General features: G+C 49.6%; 2 protein-coding genes across 2 annotated transcripts; one reads left to right on the top strand and one right to left on the bottom strand.

Moving 5' to 3' along the window:
- Nucleotides 1-581: 581 nt before the first annotated feature.
- Nucleotides 582-6,160, top strand: PARP16 (poly(ADP-ribose) polymerase family member 16). The gene is made up of 6 exons (XM_086620363.1): nucleotides 582-773; nucleotides 1,382-1,519; nucleotides 2,327-2,533; nucleotides 3,667-3,838; nucleotides 4,606-4,747; nucleotides 5,478-6,160. Exons 1-6 carry the CDS (start codon nucleotides 582-584, stop codon nucleotides 5,620-5,622), a joined length of 996 nt encoding a protein of 331 aa, XP_086476489.1. The 3' UTR covers nucleotides 5,623-6,160.
- A 6,931-nt stretch (nucleotides 6,161-13,091) lies between these two features.
- LOC104381848 (gonadotropin-releasing hormone II receptor) lies at nucleotides 13,092-15,040 on the bottom strand. The gene is made up of 3 exons (XM_009989670.2): nucleotides 14,534-15,040; nucleotides 13,777-13,978; nucleotides 13,092-13,513 (listed from the first exon to the last, which is right to left on the bottom strand). Exons 1-3 carry the CDS (start codon nucleotides 15,038-15,040, stop codon nucleotides 13,092-13,094), a joined length of 1,131 nt encoding a protein of 376 aa, XP_009987972.2.
- Nucleotides 15,041-15,403: the final 363 nt, after the last annotated feature.

Consider the following 15,403-nt stretch of genomic DNA (forward strand, 5'->3'; position numbering starts at 1 on the left):
CCCCGTTGACTGGGCCCCAATCTCAGGCAACTTGGTGAGACCACTGGTAAAAGGTTCCATCAAAAAGCAAATCCCTCACCCTTAATTCTGCAACAACAGCCTGCAGGAGATGACTCAAACCAACCCGGATTCATCCTTTGAGGCTACAAGCCTGGACGATAAAGGGAACCGCGACGGACTAACAGCACCTGCACGCTTTCGACTTACTGTCGTGTAAGCCTGTTAAAACCAGAGCTGCACAAACCCAAATTTGACACGAACAGCAGCCTCCCCGCATGCCCGCTCTGGCTCATCAGCGCCGCTGCTCCGCACGAACGCTACGCCCTCGATGGGAGCCCGCACCCCGCAGCCGGGGCCCGGGGCGCTGCCCGCCGGGCCTCCCGTTCCCACCGGGCCTCCCTCCTCCCCGCCCCGAGCAGCGGGCGGAGCAGCCGAGCCCCGAGGCGGCGGCGCGGCGTGCGGAGGAGGCGGAGCGGCGGGGCCAGGCCGCGGCCCCGGCGGCGAAGCGGAAGGGGCGACGCCGCCCCGGCGGGAGCCGTCGCCTTCTGGGAGCGGCGGCCGCTCGGCAGCCCCCGCCGGGCATGGCACCGCCCGGGCCCGGCCCCGGCGAGGCCGCCTCCCGCGTCAGGGCGGCGGCGGGGAGGGACCCGCCGGCCGCCGACCTGCGCTGCAGCCTGTTCGCCGCCGCGCTGCAGAGCTACCGGCGGGACTCGGCGCTCAGGCCCTTCCCGGGCCGCTACGCGAGCGGCGACGCGAAAGACTTCGAGGGGCTGGTGAGTGCCGGTGCCCCCGGGTGCGTATCCGAACCGGGAATACGCCGTTCCGCCTTTGGAGGGAGGGAACAGCCGTGGATGGGGGAGCGGCGGCCGGGCGTGCGGGGGCTGCGGCCGCTGCGGGGAGCGCGGGGTTACGGGCGCAGCCCGAGGGATTGTTTATCCGGTCGAGGAATCCAGGTTCTAAAGCACATTTGGGATTCCGACCACATAAACCCACGCTTGGTGACTTCCAAACCCAGCGTCGAGACGGGAAGAGTCGCAAGAGCTTGGCCTACGTGAAATTCAAATTAATTTTGAAGGGTTTGTGGTTTACACCCTCCGTGTTTGTCCCGCTGTGACAGGTTATTTTCTTTCAGGAGCTTGTTTGATTATTCGGTACATTGCAGATGTTGATGGTAAATATAAATATTTTATAACTTGTCCGGTATTTGCTTTTAGGAGAAGTGACGAACTTTCCCACGAACTGGATACACATGTTTGTATCTCAGAACGGAAACTGCTTTTCAATTTACAACCTGTGCGGGTGAAATGTTGTTTTGTTTTCACTAGAGGTCTCTGTTTAATCATAATGAAAAGGAGCTGGTACTAAACGCCTGGCTGGTTAGATTGCAGATACCAACGCTCTACCAAGCCTGAAAGAACTTCTGGAGTCTTTTCCAAACACAGAGAAAAGGATCTGGGATTTGTTTAGTTGGATTTTATCGTCGAAGGTCTTCGTGATACAAAGTACTAAGAAACAGGAGGTAAGTTTTGAATTCTGAAAGTCTTGATTAGAATTTGCCTTTTAAAGCAAACTTGCACTTCAGAGAATATTTCCTCCTGCCAGAAGTTGTTGGTTATTGTGAGCGCCTGGCAGTTCAACGTGAATCCATCTTTTTTTCCGCGTATAGAGAGGGTTGTTTGTTTCGGTTTTTAAATAAAATTTTCAGGAACACTGATTGGAAGAAGTAGTTACACTGTCAGTAGTTGATAACAGGCAGTGATTGTAGCTGGTTACTCCCAGTAACGTAGCTTGTACATGTATGTTCTGGGCCAAGATAGTCCAACTCAGGTGTAATGGAGCTAGGTCCTGCTTCTCACTGAGAAAGACAACTTTGTGCTTCTGCATACTGCCCCAAAAATAAGGAAGTTGAGAGCCAGTGAGATACTTCTGTAACAGGAATCAAAGTAGTTGTAGACATTAGTAGCAAGATGAAAACAACTTCTGTTTTCACTTTTTTCCCCCTCTTCCAAGATCAGCTGATGAATATATTGTCTTAGTAGCCAAAATAGAGCTGTGATATTGTCCTTACATCATCAGTTAATTCATAATCACAAATTGAGGTTTTTTTTCTGGAAAGAAGAATTAGGGTTTAGCTTTGATAGTAAGAAACTGTCAGAATTTTTACTGTCTGTTTACTCCTTCTGAATTTTGACAGTGTTGAATTCTAATGCAGAAAATATAAGCAAAATAGATAAAGCAGTATGAAAGACTAAGGGACAGTAAGCAAAATTTCCAATGAGTAATCTAACCCCATAAACCAACACTTATATTCCTTCCTGGTTTTGAGTATGAGAAGATCCAGGAACTCACAGGAATCTCTGGGGCTGCAGTTCCTGCTCCGGACTACCTCTTTGAGATCGTGTATTGCGACCAAATGAATATCAAGTTTGCTGAGACCAAGGGAGAGCGGGACCTCATCTATGCCTTCCATGGGAGCCGCCTCGAGAACTTCCATTCCATACTGCACAATGGCCTGCACTGCCATTTGAACAGGGTGAGGCTCCTGGTATTGGCACCGTCTTCTGTTGGTCACTTGCAGCTAGTGATGCTTTTTAAAAATAGGCCCAAATTCCTTTAGGGGTATGAAATGTGCTGATGATCTTATACTGCTGGTTTCACTTCAGCGTAGGCCTTCGTGGATGGTTGTATTGGATTTTCTAGTGCAGCCTGAGGGTAAAAACTGGAAGCTGCAAAAACCCCTTTTCTTCAGTGTGACAAATTACAGCTATCCTTTGCTTCTTTGTAAGGAAGTGTAATGCCTTGGAAAATACTGGCCTGTCTGACAGCCTGCAGCTGGAAAGTGCCTGGGCACAGAGGAGGACAGTGACCCAGACAATGCAGAGATTTTCCCTGCCTGGCCTCAAGTTTAGATCAACTAGGGTTTAGGTGCTGCTTGCAAATGGAGCCTTCTTTAAATGGCCTGGCTAAGGGAGACATCCCATAGGATTTGTACCCCTTCAATTTTCAACGGAAAGGCAGTTGGGACTGCTGGCTTTTTGTGTCATCTGTAAAGCAGCTCTGACACAGCAGCTGCTTCGCCTTCCAGTTAACCTGGAGCGTGTCTTTCTCCCCACATTCTTTATAATAATGGTTTATCAGGTACAGGTGACTTACTGGATTAATAATTATAGCCAGAGTGGCAAATCCTCTGATTCAAAGCTATTAAAACAGTGGTATTTGAAAGGAATTCACAACAGAAAAGTACTTCTTTTCTAGTAAAGCGTGGATTTACATGTGAGCAAAGCCTTGTCTTGCTTGTAGAGGCTGGATTATTTGAATGATGGCAGTCTCAATAAATCCATGAAACGCCTCTAACAGTAGCGCAGTCATGTTGATATAAAATACTTACACTGGCAAACTAAATCCAAATCCGGGAAAGCATGAATCTGTCTACACCAAGGGCTGTGCCAGGCAGCTAATTTGAGGAATGGAAGAGGGCAGCTGCCCCACCCTGAAGAAGTTGTGCCAGGACAAAAACAGTGCATGGACCAAGCCCAGCACAGGTCAGAAAAGCCTTTCGTAATTTACCTTCCGAAACAGAACAGCCAGTCTGAAAGTAAAGAACACTTGTCTGTTGTTTATAGTTTGTGCTACAGGATTTTAGGATGTGTTTCTGCTCCGTTTCAGACATCCCTGTTTGGTGAAGGCACCTATCTTACCAGTGACCTGAGCCTGGCTCTCCTTTATAGCCCTCATGGTCTCGGGTGGCAGCGAAGCGCGCTGGGCTCTGTCCTTAGCTGCGTAGCGGTTTGCGAGATCATCGACCACCCCGATGTAAAGTGTCAAGTGAAAAAGAAAGGTGAGTCTGTTGCAATAACAACTATGTGTAGTTCTTCTCTCACTTAGCACTTGGCCTATTTCAGCTTTGTGCAGATGTGCTGTCTCATAGACAGGGCAGTATATGGAGTGTGGATGCCCTTCAGCAGAAACTGGCTGCGGACTCATTTTCTGATTAACCCCTCAACAAACACACAACAGCCTCATTGTCTGTGAAGCTTCTCTTAAAATAATATAAATATGGGGTAGAAAATATTTGGGTGGCATCATTTGGTTCTCCTAGTTTCAGTAGCGTGGTAAAATCACGTTCCCTAATGCCTGATCATTTCATCCGTGATGGTGGAACAGAAGCATCACAAACGTACCAATAACGAGCTTTATTAGAAGCCTAGGAAGCCTCTGCTCAGATTGTCCTTGTCCTTTGATGGCTTCCTGCTTGCAGGGCTCAGTCAGTCCTTGATGTTGTTTTGATTTCCCTGTTAATATTAGCAGCTCCTCAAGCACTGCGAGGGAGACCCGCCTCCGTATCACCCTGGTCTGAGCCATGATGCCATCCATACCGAGGATGACTAGGAGTGGTATAGCCTCAAGCAAACTTTTCGGACTATTCCTGGATGCTAAGGAATTCAGGGGAATACCAAGACTAGGTCTTTGGTGATCTCATTCCCACTCTTGTGGAGGGGTGTGGGGGTGTTGGTTGTTTGCTTTTTTACAGTTCCTTGAAGTTTTGTGTCTCTTTTTTGGCTTTTCTGTTCCCCAAAAGACCTTTTCTTTTCTCTTCCCATGCAGATTCAGGAGAAATAGACAGAAAAAGAGCAAGAGTGAGAAACAGCGAAGGGGGTGATGTACCACAGAAATACTTTGTTGTCACCAACAATCAGCTTTTACGCGTTAAATACTTACTAGTATATTCACAGAAGCAGCATAGGAGGTAAGAGCTCAGCTATCCAGAGTGATGAGCACGCTATGACAGCCAGATAAACACATCTCATTTTTGAAAAGCAACAGAAAACAAGAAAGATAAGCTGCATTGCCAGGATTTGTTTTTAGTCTGTTTCCTGTGAAATAAGGCTTACACCATCATATTGAATCATAGAATGGTTTGGGTTGGAAGGGACCTCAAAGATCATCTAGTTCCAACCCCCCTGCCATGGGCAGAGACACCCTCCACTACACCAGGTTGCTCAGTTGCGTCTGTCTCACTCTTTGACACTCCCAGGCTCAGCTAAATTTGCTTTTGCACCAGACCTGTAAGCACTTGGTATCTTTGAGGGCTCTAATAATCTGTTTGTGGCAGAAAACAAAGGAAACTCTGGTGAGTGCAGCTCTTAAAACTAGGGCAGTGTTAGCCCTGCCTTTGTCTGTCCTGAGGGGCAGCATTCACCCAGCTGGTCAAAGTGGGTGCACGGGCTGGGCAGCGACAGTGACAGCTCCAAACCAGTGACAGAGAAAGGTGTGAACATGAAGAGAAAGGACAGGGTTGTGCATGGAGACTTAGGGAAAAGGGGTGGGGAATCAGGCTTTGGTAGTTACAGGGATTGTGCAACAACTTTCTGGTTTTATTGCGTGAGCTTAACCGTTCGAAATGACAAAACCTCAGGTGCTCTTTGCCAAGGTATTCGCACATCTCTGACAGAATCCATGCACTTTTCCCTTTTCAGGCCTTCTAGTCAATCTTCCTGGTTTTACACCCACCGTTTTGCCGTAATGATGATGCTGTACCTCCTGCTGCTAATAGTGATAGGGGCCAGCAACTCGCCAGCCCTCGTCTACTACTGGCACAGAATGTTTGACTCGGAGAGATGAATTGCCCGAGATGAAAAACTGTTATTTTCACCACGTGCCTTAATAATAGCTGATCTGCAATGCACTGCATCTCTTCCAGAGCTCTGGAAATAAAGGTGCCTGGAGCTTTCCGGTTCTGGCACCGATATCTTGTCCTTATGGCATCTTTCCATTTATTCTTATTTCTGTGTTCCTGTGATTCGTGAGGATGCCCAGTACAGCTGAAAAGGATCACAGTGGTGCAGCTTAGCATGAACCAATTGTTAAGGGTCCACGGGAGAAAGTTATTTAAAATTAATGAAAACTAAGCGTGGAAACACTCAGGTGTAATTGTTTTCTGTCAAACTGAGGCATGTGTGCACAAGTTGGAAAAGAGGATTTTTCTGTATGTCAGGCAAAGCAACCTGTAGGGAGTCTGATCACTTTGTTTTCAGAAATGGAATTTAGTGACGTTTAGTGTGTATCGGTGCAGATGGGGTCACTTTTAAAACTAATTTTGTCTTTAGCCAGGAGTTTTTATATTTGAGCATAATGATTGTAAGAAAACAACAAATAAAACAACCACCAACATGGAAGAACTTAAATGGTTTCTAGTATGATTTTTTTTTCCCCCCCTGTAAAACATCTACAAGGTTTGTGCTCTCAGCTGTGATCTACCCTGTCCTTGGCTAGTGGGCAGATCAAACAAACTCAGGCCCTTCAGCATCAATGCTTAATAAGGATTATTCCCATCAAACTGCCTTCCACTTGTAGTTTCTGCACCAAGAAGGGAGAGGGCGAAGCATTTCACTGACGCTGCCACCTGACAGGCTTTTTGGGGTTGGAGCTGCCTGAGTTCTGAGGTCTGGTTCAAAATTTTTGCCTGTATCAAATAGTTTTCAGCCTCCCTTTACAAACAAATGGACTAAATAGCAGTAACATGCCAACTATTTCCTGTTTGCAAAGTGCTTTGGCTTAATGCTGGTGTGTAAAACCTTAGTATCTCTCAGATTCATCTTTTCTGATCTTAAAGAGCAGCATTTCGGGGGTTTGTTTGGAAACACACATGTAGTTATGCACAAGTTAGTTGTGCATCATAAACAGGGCAATGCTCTCCCTTTTCTGTCCGAGTCCTTTGCGTTTGCAGTTGTTACAGAGCAACCTACAACTACCTGCAACTGAAAAAAGAGCAAAGGGCTGTCCTCTCATCAGTGACTGGGCAAGGGATAAACCTGATGAAGAGCACAGGGATTCCAGGCAAAAAAAAAAAGCTAGATATGTGCCACAGTTTGAGTTTGGCAATCTAGCTTTTAATCGTAGACTTGATGAACGCAGGTTTTCATTGCACAGTGAACCCTAACCACAAAAAAAATATAAATCTCATCACATATTTCCAGCAAATGAGTCTATGATTACTACCTTACCCGTTAAAATATTTCAGAGAAAATCTCTTTCTCTGATGTTGTTCTGGTACCTAATTGCCAGAAATAATGACCTGGTAATCAGGTTTTCTAACTCAAGGCTGAGAACAAGTTCATTTACAGCAACCCCTCTTCTTGGTGGATGGAGCTAGAAGCATTTATTCCAGTTAATTTTGCTGCCAGAACAAATTTATTTATTCACCATACAGCTTGCAAAACAAGAACATTATAATCCAATTCCCCATTGCCTTTTACAGTCCATTAATAACGCTCACTGTTAAAGCACGTTGCGTTGCCTCAGCCGTAGAAACTTACGTGCTAATTATAGTGCTGATTTGCAATTAAAATATACATAAACCACCAATTTATTGCACAAACTTTACAGTAGTTTCCTCCTTGATATTCCAATGCAGAGACTTGGGGTTTGAAACATGTCTGGGAATATTTGCCCAGTTTTGGACCACCTCAGCATGTTTTATATATGGCACAACATTATATATAGAATCATGGAATGGTTTGGGTTGGAATGGCCCTCAAAGATCATCCAGTTCCAACCCCCCTGCCATGGGCAGGGACACCCTCCACTACACCAGGCTGCCCAAAGCCTCATCCAACCTGGCCTTGAACACTTCCAGGGATGGCGCAGCCACAACTTCTCTGAGTAACCTGTTCCAGTGCCTCACCACCCTCAGAGGGAAGAATTTCTTCCTTAGATCTGATCTAAATCTCCCCTCTTTCAGTTTAAAGCCATCACCCCTTGTCCTATCACTACACGCCCTTGTAAAAAGTCCCTCTCCAGCTTTCCTGTAGGCCCCCTTTAAGTACTGGAAGGCTGCAATAAGATCACCCCGGAGCCTTCTCTTCTCCAGGCTGAACAGCCCCAACTCTCTCAGCCTGTCTCCATAGCAGAGGTGCTCCAGCCCTTGGATCATCTTTGTGGCCTCCTCTGGACTCACGCCAGCAGTCAGTTTAGGGTAGGTGATGTGCCAGCCAGAAAACCTAGAGATATTTGATGCTATCTAAAGGATATTTTGTTAAGATATGTCTGGAAACGAAACATCTTTTGGAACAGATGGGTTATCAGGAGCCCTTTGTTAAAGGAGGAGCTTGGGCAGCAGTTGTGGGGTGTTTCTTCAGGTTTCTTTGCAGAGGAAAGTTTCTGAAGAGTAAGCAAAAGGATTGAAGGCATAGCAGCCATTCAGCACCATCTCCTAATGCCTGTCTGGGCTTTTATTTGGCTTCAAGCCATTCGGCTGAGCTCGCTTCCAAAGCGTGGGGCTTCCAAAGTGTCTGCGTAGGGAGCTAGTCCCGAGCTGATCTTCCGCACCAGTTGCTCCAGGCTGCATCCCCAGAGAGAAAAGTACTGCGGGGGCTCTCGCGGCAGACACGCACAGTCCAGCACTGCGATTAAATCAGCAGGTATCAAAGGAAAAAAAAAAAAAAGGGCCTTTTTCTGCTTTGGACAGATTAAATAGACCCACAAGAAAGAGGTGGCTGCAGGTAGAGGCTGAGTCCTGATGGACACGGGCACAACCTCGTTGGCGCACCAGCTCCCCATCTGCGGAGCGAGGTAACGCTGTCCTCAAAGCCAACGGGAAAACAGAGACATTTAAGGTGCTCAGATCCTACCTTGGCGGGCCAGCAAAACACCGAGTACCCCCCTCCCACGCTGGGTCTGTGTGCCCCCCGCTGATTTCAGCATGTGTTTCCCAACGTGGCGAGACGCAGCCAGCTGAATTAATGCGAGTATTGTGCCGAGTAACTAACAATAGTATGAATTAACCCAAGGTCCACGTTAACCTCTTAAGCCACTTGCGGGGCTCTCGGAACGTGCACGGTCCTGTAAAAACGCTGGCGGGGAATGAACCGGAATTTCCTCCCGAACAAAGGAGCGCTGGGTCTGAAGCAGCCCACGGGGAGGTCGAGGAGTTGTAAAATACAGAGCGACCTGTGCTTATTAATATAGAGTCATAGAATCGTTTAGGTTGGAGAAGACCTTGAAGATCATCAACTGTTAACCTAACACCGCCAAGTCCACCACTAAACCATGTCCCTCAGCACCACATCTACATGTCTTTTCAATACCTCCAGGGGTGGTGACTCCACCACTTCCCTAGGCAGCCTGTTCCAATGCTTGACAAACCTTTTGGTGAAGAAATTCTTCCTCATATCACATCTAAACCTCCCCTGACACAACTTGAGGGCATTTCCTCTTGTCCCATCACTTGTTACTTGGGAAAAGAGACTGACCCCCATCTCACTACAACTTCCTTTCAAGTAGTTGTAGAGAGGGAGAAGGTCTCTCCACAGCCTCCTTTTCTCCAGGTTAAACAACCCCAGTTCCCTCATAAGACTTGTGCTCCAGACCCTTCACCAGCTCCATTGCCCTTCTCTGGACACGCTCCAGCACCTCAATGTCTTTCTTGCAGCGAGGGGCCCAAAACTGAACACAGGATTCAAGGTGCAGCCTCACCAGTGCCAAGTACAGAAGGACAATCACTGCCCTGGTCCCGCTGGCCACACTATCTCTGATACAAGCCAGGATGCTCTGGGCCTTCTTGGCCACCTGGACACATTGCTGGCTCGTATGCAGCCATCTTATTGACCAACACCCCCAGGTCCTTTACCACTGGGCAGCTTTCCAGCCACTCTTCCCCTAGTCTGTAGCGTTGTGTGGGTTTGTGGTAACCCAAGTGCAGGACCCAGTACTTGGCCTTGTTGAACCTCCTACAATTGGCCTTGGCCCATCCAGCCAGCCTGTCCAGATCCCTCTGTATGTTCATTACATTACTGTGGTCAATATTAAGGAACTGTTAACGAGTCAGACAAATCTGGTCTTGCTGTGACTGTGAGGAGAATAGTTACAATATAAGTATTGGTTTTATATATATATTATATAAAATATATATATGGAGATACCTCAGGAGCCAGCTGAGGAGGAGGGCAGGTGCTGTTAGAGACCAGCGTTTGAGACAACATGGGGAGAGGGGGAACCATGGCAGAAAGCAGGATCTCCCCCCCAGGGAGGAGCGAGGCTCCGGGTTTTGTGTTCCTGATGAGTGATGGAAAAAATCTTTTGCTCTCTAAAGCACGAATGGATTTAGACACGCAGAATCAGAAACGAGAGGACACTCAAATCAGGCCTGGGCTTCAGTCCATCTCTGGCAGCACCCAGACCTGGGTGGATCCCCAGCGACCCAGAGGCTCCCCCATGGAGGTGCTGCCTGCCTTCTCCCCATTCCCACTTGTGTTGGGCACACGGCTTGGCAGCACGCTCTTCCAGTGACATTTTCCTTCTATCGTGAAAGCTGTCACTTTGGGCACCTTGCCCACGCTCCGGGCTTCCCAAAATGTCAGCCTTGAACAGCAGCAACAGGAGGCAAGGTATGAAGACGTGGGCAGAAGGAGCAGTGCTGGAGCACCTGCAAGCATTCCAAGGTATGTGCCACGCTTTCCCCGAGGATCAAGGTGTCTATCCTAGCCAGCATCCTGATTTTCCTACTCTTCACCTAAAGCCAAACTTGCTTCTCCCCTTTCAACGTACCCATGGGGTGTAAAGGTAATGGGTTCCTCCCACAAGGGAAAAAATGCCTCTTGCTCCTCAGAGGAGGTCTCCAAGTCTTCTACTGCTGTACAAGAGGAGAGGAGTGGTCTTAAGTGAGAAAGCAAAGCTGGACCTGTTCTCTCCCACTCAGCAGAAAGCAGACGAATGTTTTTAGGAGATTAAAGACACTTTCCTGCTTATTTGAGGCTTGCCAGAAAACCAACACATCTTCAAGGTCTGCCTCCCGTCAGCGATCTTCAGTAATACAAACACAGGGGCCAAATGAGTGGCCGACGAATGAATTAGCTTCTGCTACCACAAGTTGTTCCCATCACCTTACAAGAAACTCTTTTTTTTGCAATGGTCGAGCCGAGCCAGCCTGGCAGCAGCGAGCCCCGCTCCCGTTAGCGTTGTGTAATTAACCTTGAGCAGAACGAGCCCAGGAAAGCCAAACGGTGACTACGCATCTCGTTGGAGCTTGGATGCTTCCTAAAGGGCTCATGCTAATCCCCACTGGCCAGTCTGGGCTCCTGCAGCCCTAATTGATTTTTTTTTCTCCTTGGGCAGCACGTTTAGCGTAAATGATAGTCAGCATCGAGGAAGGTAAAAGTTCAACACCCATCCACAGCTTGGCATCACCCCGATGGGGTGACTTCCCATATCCTCACTGCCCAGCCTCAGTCAACCTGCAAACACCACTTGCCACCTCTCTAGTTTTAATAATTTGTTAGCTGGGGCACTGGGAGACCAGTCCAAATCCTTTCTGACCCACAGAGGTCCATCCCCTCTTGGAGACAGAGTCAAGAAAGCCCCATCACTGCCCAAAGGAGATTTGCTTTCTTAGGAGACATCTCCCAGCTTCCCTATGCACGCAACCACAGCAAGTCAAGAGTTGTTTTTTAAAAAAAGCTCTTTCACCCTGATAAAGCCCAGATGCTCATTCAAAGCTGCAGTGGCCGCAAAAACGCCCAAAGAACAGCCTCCTGCCAAGCCCAAAGCTCCTGAACTGCCCAAAGATTTCACAAAACCAAAAAAATACCAAATGCACCTGACTCAAAACTCAATGTCTCTTCAAAAGCAAAAAATGCGTTTAACAACAATCAGCAGAGAACAAACAAATAAATAATCCACTATTTCTAATTACATATAAGGGAACAGCACAGCTGAACAAAGCCACCTCTTCAATCCACACCCGGAGGAGAGGCCTTTACCTTCAAAAGCAACTTCTGGCACATTGATGAAAAGCAAAAAAGTCCATTCTACTCACCACAGCTCAGCCAGTCCCCTCCAGCAGCCTCCCTCATAGTGCAGCCAAGGACCATCAGCACCCAGCTGGCACCTATGAGTGCTGATGGGCCCCACCCACCCACAGGTGTTTCCCATCACCTTCCTCATTGGAACACCTTGAGCATCACCTGTGGGGTGGCCGCACCCACCCTGCTCGGGGCAGAGACAAGGTGCTGGCATTGGGTCCAGTCCATAGGGCAAAGCATGTATGGGGACAGCCCAGCGCATGGTCTGGGACCTGCCAGCTTGTGCCCTGGGACATGGGGACAGAGACAGTCAAGAGGGGCTGATAGTGTCAGGGCTGGTCTTCACTCTCCAGTTTCCCCAAATAGTCTCTCTCCTGGTCAACCCTGTGTCCCAGACAGCTGCTATGTAAGGATGTGTTCCTACCACCCCTGCATGCCAGAACAAGGCAGCAGGGACCGTTTTCACTTATGGCTATGTCCAAAAAGCAGAAGGAACCCTGTCCCATCCCGTCCCATCCCATCCCATCCCATCCCATCCCATCCCATCCCATCCCATCCAATCCCATCCCACTCTATCCCATCCCACTCTATCCCACTGTGGTTCATCATACCCCTCTTGCCTAAGCTCCTCCATCCCCACAGCACCTTCTCCCTCCCCACCATGAAGGCCTCCCACAGGGAGCAATGGCCCTGCATTAGTTGCTCCCCAAAGATTTACATCCTTCCCAGGGCTTCACACATGGCCATGGGTTAACCAGGTGGGCTCTGAGCCAGGAGAGCAAAACTTTCCAGAGAGCCTTTCCTACAGCGGGTGGAGGAAATGGAGTAAAAGCCTGTGATGGCACCTCTGCAGCCTATCAGGGTGACACCACGCAGCGCTGTGCATCTGTGCAGCTCCATGCTTCAGTGTAGGTGCAAAGGGCACTTACAGACTGGCCACCCTGAGACACGTGGCCCTGGACCGTGGAGGAGCCAGCGTGTCTCCTCCCAAGGGTTGATGCTGAAGTGTGGCAGATGCTTGATCCCAGAATCAGGGCTAGAGCACGCCTAGGGTACAGAAAGGACCATCTTCTGGTTGTCACGGGGCTGCCAGGATATGGAAGAATGACCTTAAATACTCCCAAATGTTTTTCACCCTGAGTACAGGCAGGAGACACACTCCCAGTTTGTGGCCAGAGACCCTCACTCACCAAAGTTGGGTGGCAAACCTTCTTATGACAGTCTCCAGGATGATCCCATGGGACTAAGCAGCCTCCAAAGCTGTGCCTCCCATCTCCTTGGGGGTATGTCTCTTCAGCAGACAGTGTTCACAGTCGTCCCATTGGAACCCCCTGATGTCACCCCACCATTTACAGCACCATCTTTGATGTTCTCTTCTCTTCCCAGTTCTGAGACTGGGACGGGTTTGTGTCTCTCGTGCCTGGTAATGGCTGTTTTGATGCCCCTGAGACACAACTGCATGTCCTCCCGAAAGGAGGGGGTGTACAGTCCATAAATAACAGGGTCGGTGCAGGTGTGCAGCAAGCCAAAGAGAAAGAAGCTGTGGTTGATGTACTCTGGCATCTTCTGGATCATGGCTGGCTGGAACCAGTACCACAAGCCCAGGAGGTAGTATGGGGTCCAACAGATGATGAAGGTGGCAACAATCACTATGGTCATCTTGAGGGTCTTCATGCGTGCCTTGGAGATGTGGTTGTTGTGATTTCTTACCAAACCTGCCAGAGAGAATCAAAAGGATAGAAGGAGATGGGAGAAAACCAGGAGAACATAACTATCCATAACTGCTTCTGCCAGAGAGGTGAGACCATCTCAAGATCTGGTCCATGGTTCACAGGAAGAAGAAGACAGCAAGGAAGGAGAAGTTTGTATAAAACCCCTTAGTTGGATTAAAGGTGTTGGGATAGACCCAACAATGCTCCAGACTGAAGCAGGTTGTCATAGAGTCATGGTGGACACTAAAGGACTGGGACCTGCTTACCTTTATTGATCTTTAGCTGCTTACTGATCTCCCAGATGATCCTGATGTAGCAAACGATCATGACACTCAGGGGGGTGATGTAGAGGGTGGTGAAGGTGAACATGTTGTAGACGGTTTCCTCCCAGTGTGCTCGGAAGCTCCCGTGAGTAACACACTGGGTGAAGTTCCCTCCTGGGACTGTGTGCAGGTGGAAGAGGAAAAGCTGAAATGGAGAACCAGATAATAACTCAGAGAGGCTTTGGAACAGAGCACCATGTCTTGCAGATGCTCCTGGCTGTGCATGGAGAGCACCTCCGTGTTGCTGTTGGGCTGGGAGAGGTGCTCTGGGCACCTAACTCATGGCCGTGGCCAGGGTGGATGGGATCTGACAGCTGTGAAATCCCATTTTCGGACCATACCAAATGTTATTTTGGTCAGGAACTGCTCAGGTTTGTCTTGGTCTGCTCCAACATGTTTTGCAGTGGTGCTGTGATGCATTTTTAGGAGATAATCATGTGCATGGGGACTAAAAATTAGTGGACACAGGATTTTTCCAGGCCTCAGCGTAACACCCTTATGGTGTTGCACTGAATGGGTGCTACAGGGAAGGTGCTGAGCACCCAAGGCAGCAACCACACTGCTTCGCTCAGCAAACCAAGCCGGTGGTGGTGGAGCACATGGATCGGGATGGACTTGTTGGGGCTGTCGGGATAGAGAAGCCCATCTCCAAAACCACCCCAGCCTGGGCAAACCACATGGGGAGGGCAGCGAGCCCTACCTGAGGCGAAGCCAGGAGCATGCTGCCAGCCCAGGCGGCACGGAGCAGCAGCCCGTTGCGGCGGCGAGCACGGGAGAAGGGATGGAGGACGGCTGCATGTCGGTCCAGGCTGATGACCACCAGCACCAGGGCGGCTGCATACATGGCAAAGAGCTTGAGGAAGTTGAGGAGCTTGCAGGAGACATCTCCTCCGTACCACTGCACCGTCACATTCCACGCTGCGTCCAGGGGCATCACCACCACCGTCACCAGCAGGTCGGCCAGCGCCAGGCTGAGGATCAGTGGCCGCACATGGGACTTCCTCCTCTTCTTCAGCAAGCTGCCGAGCACCGCCGCGTTGCTGCCTGCCGCCAGCAAGAAGAAGACGGCCGTGACGATCACGCGGACCCTCGCCGCTTGCGTGAACCGGGGCTCGACCCAGCGCTCGGGGCAGCCAGAGGCTGAGACGTTGGCGTCCTCCTCGGTGGTGGGGCGGTGGGGAGATGCAGGGAGCTGCTGGTCACTCATCCCCTGCCGAAATGCCAGTGGTGGAGAGCAAAGTGAACCCCCTCTTAGGGGCTGTGGCGTGCTCCAGCTTCGATACACCGAGAAACGGGGAGATCCTGGGATCTGCACCGGAGGCACCAGCGGGAACCTGCCAGTCCTGACCTGTCCCTGCCTGTCCCCTCCGTGTTGCCCGTTTTGCTGAGCCGCCGCACCTCCTGGTCATGGTGACGCTGCCCAGCTGCCCTCTCTGGCTGACCCCTGCCGTAGCTATAGTGATCGCTCACACAGACGTATATTTTTAGCTCTCCGCGAGGCGGTTGAGCAGCTGGGAAGCGGGAGCGGTGGCCAGGACCATGGGATGAGCCACTGCCCACCAGCATCTGG

The sequence above is a fragment of the Tauraco erythrolophus genome, chromosome 14, assembly GCF_009769465.1.
Source record: "Tauraco erythrolophus isolate bTauEry1 chromosome 14, bTauEry1.pri, whole genome shotgun sequence".
In the NCBI taxonomy this organism is placed as follows: domain Eukaryota; kingdom Metazoa; phylum Chordata; class Aves; order Musophagiformes; family Musophagidae; genus Tauraco; species Tauraco erythrolophus.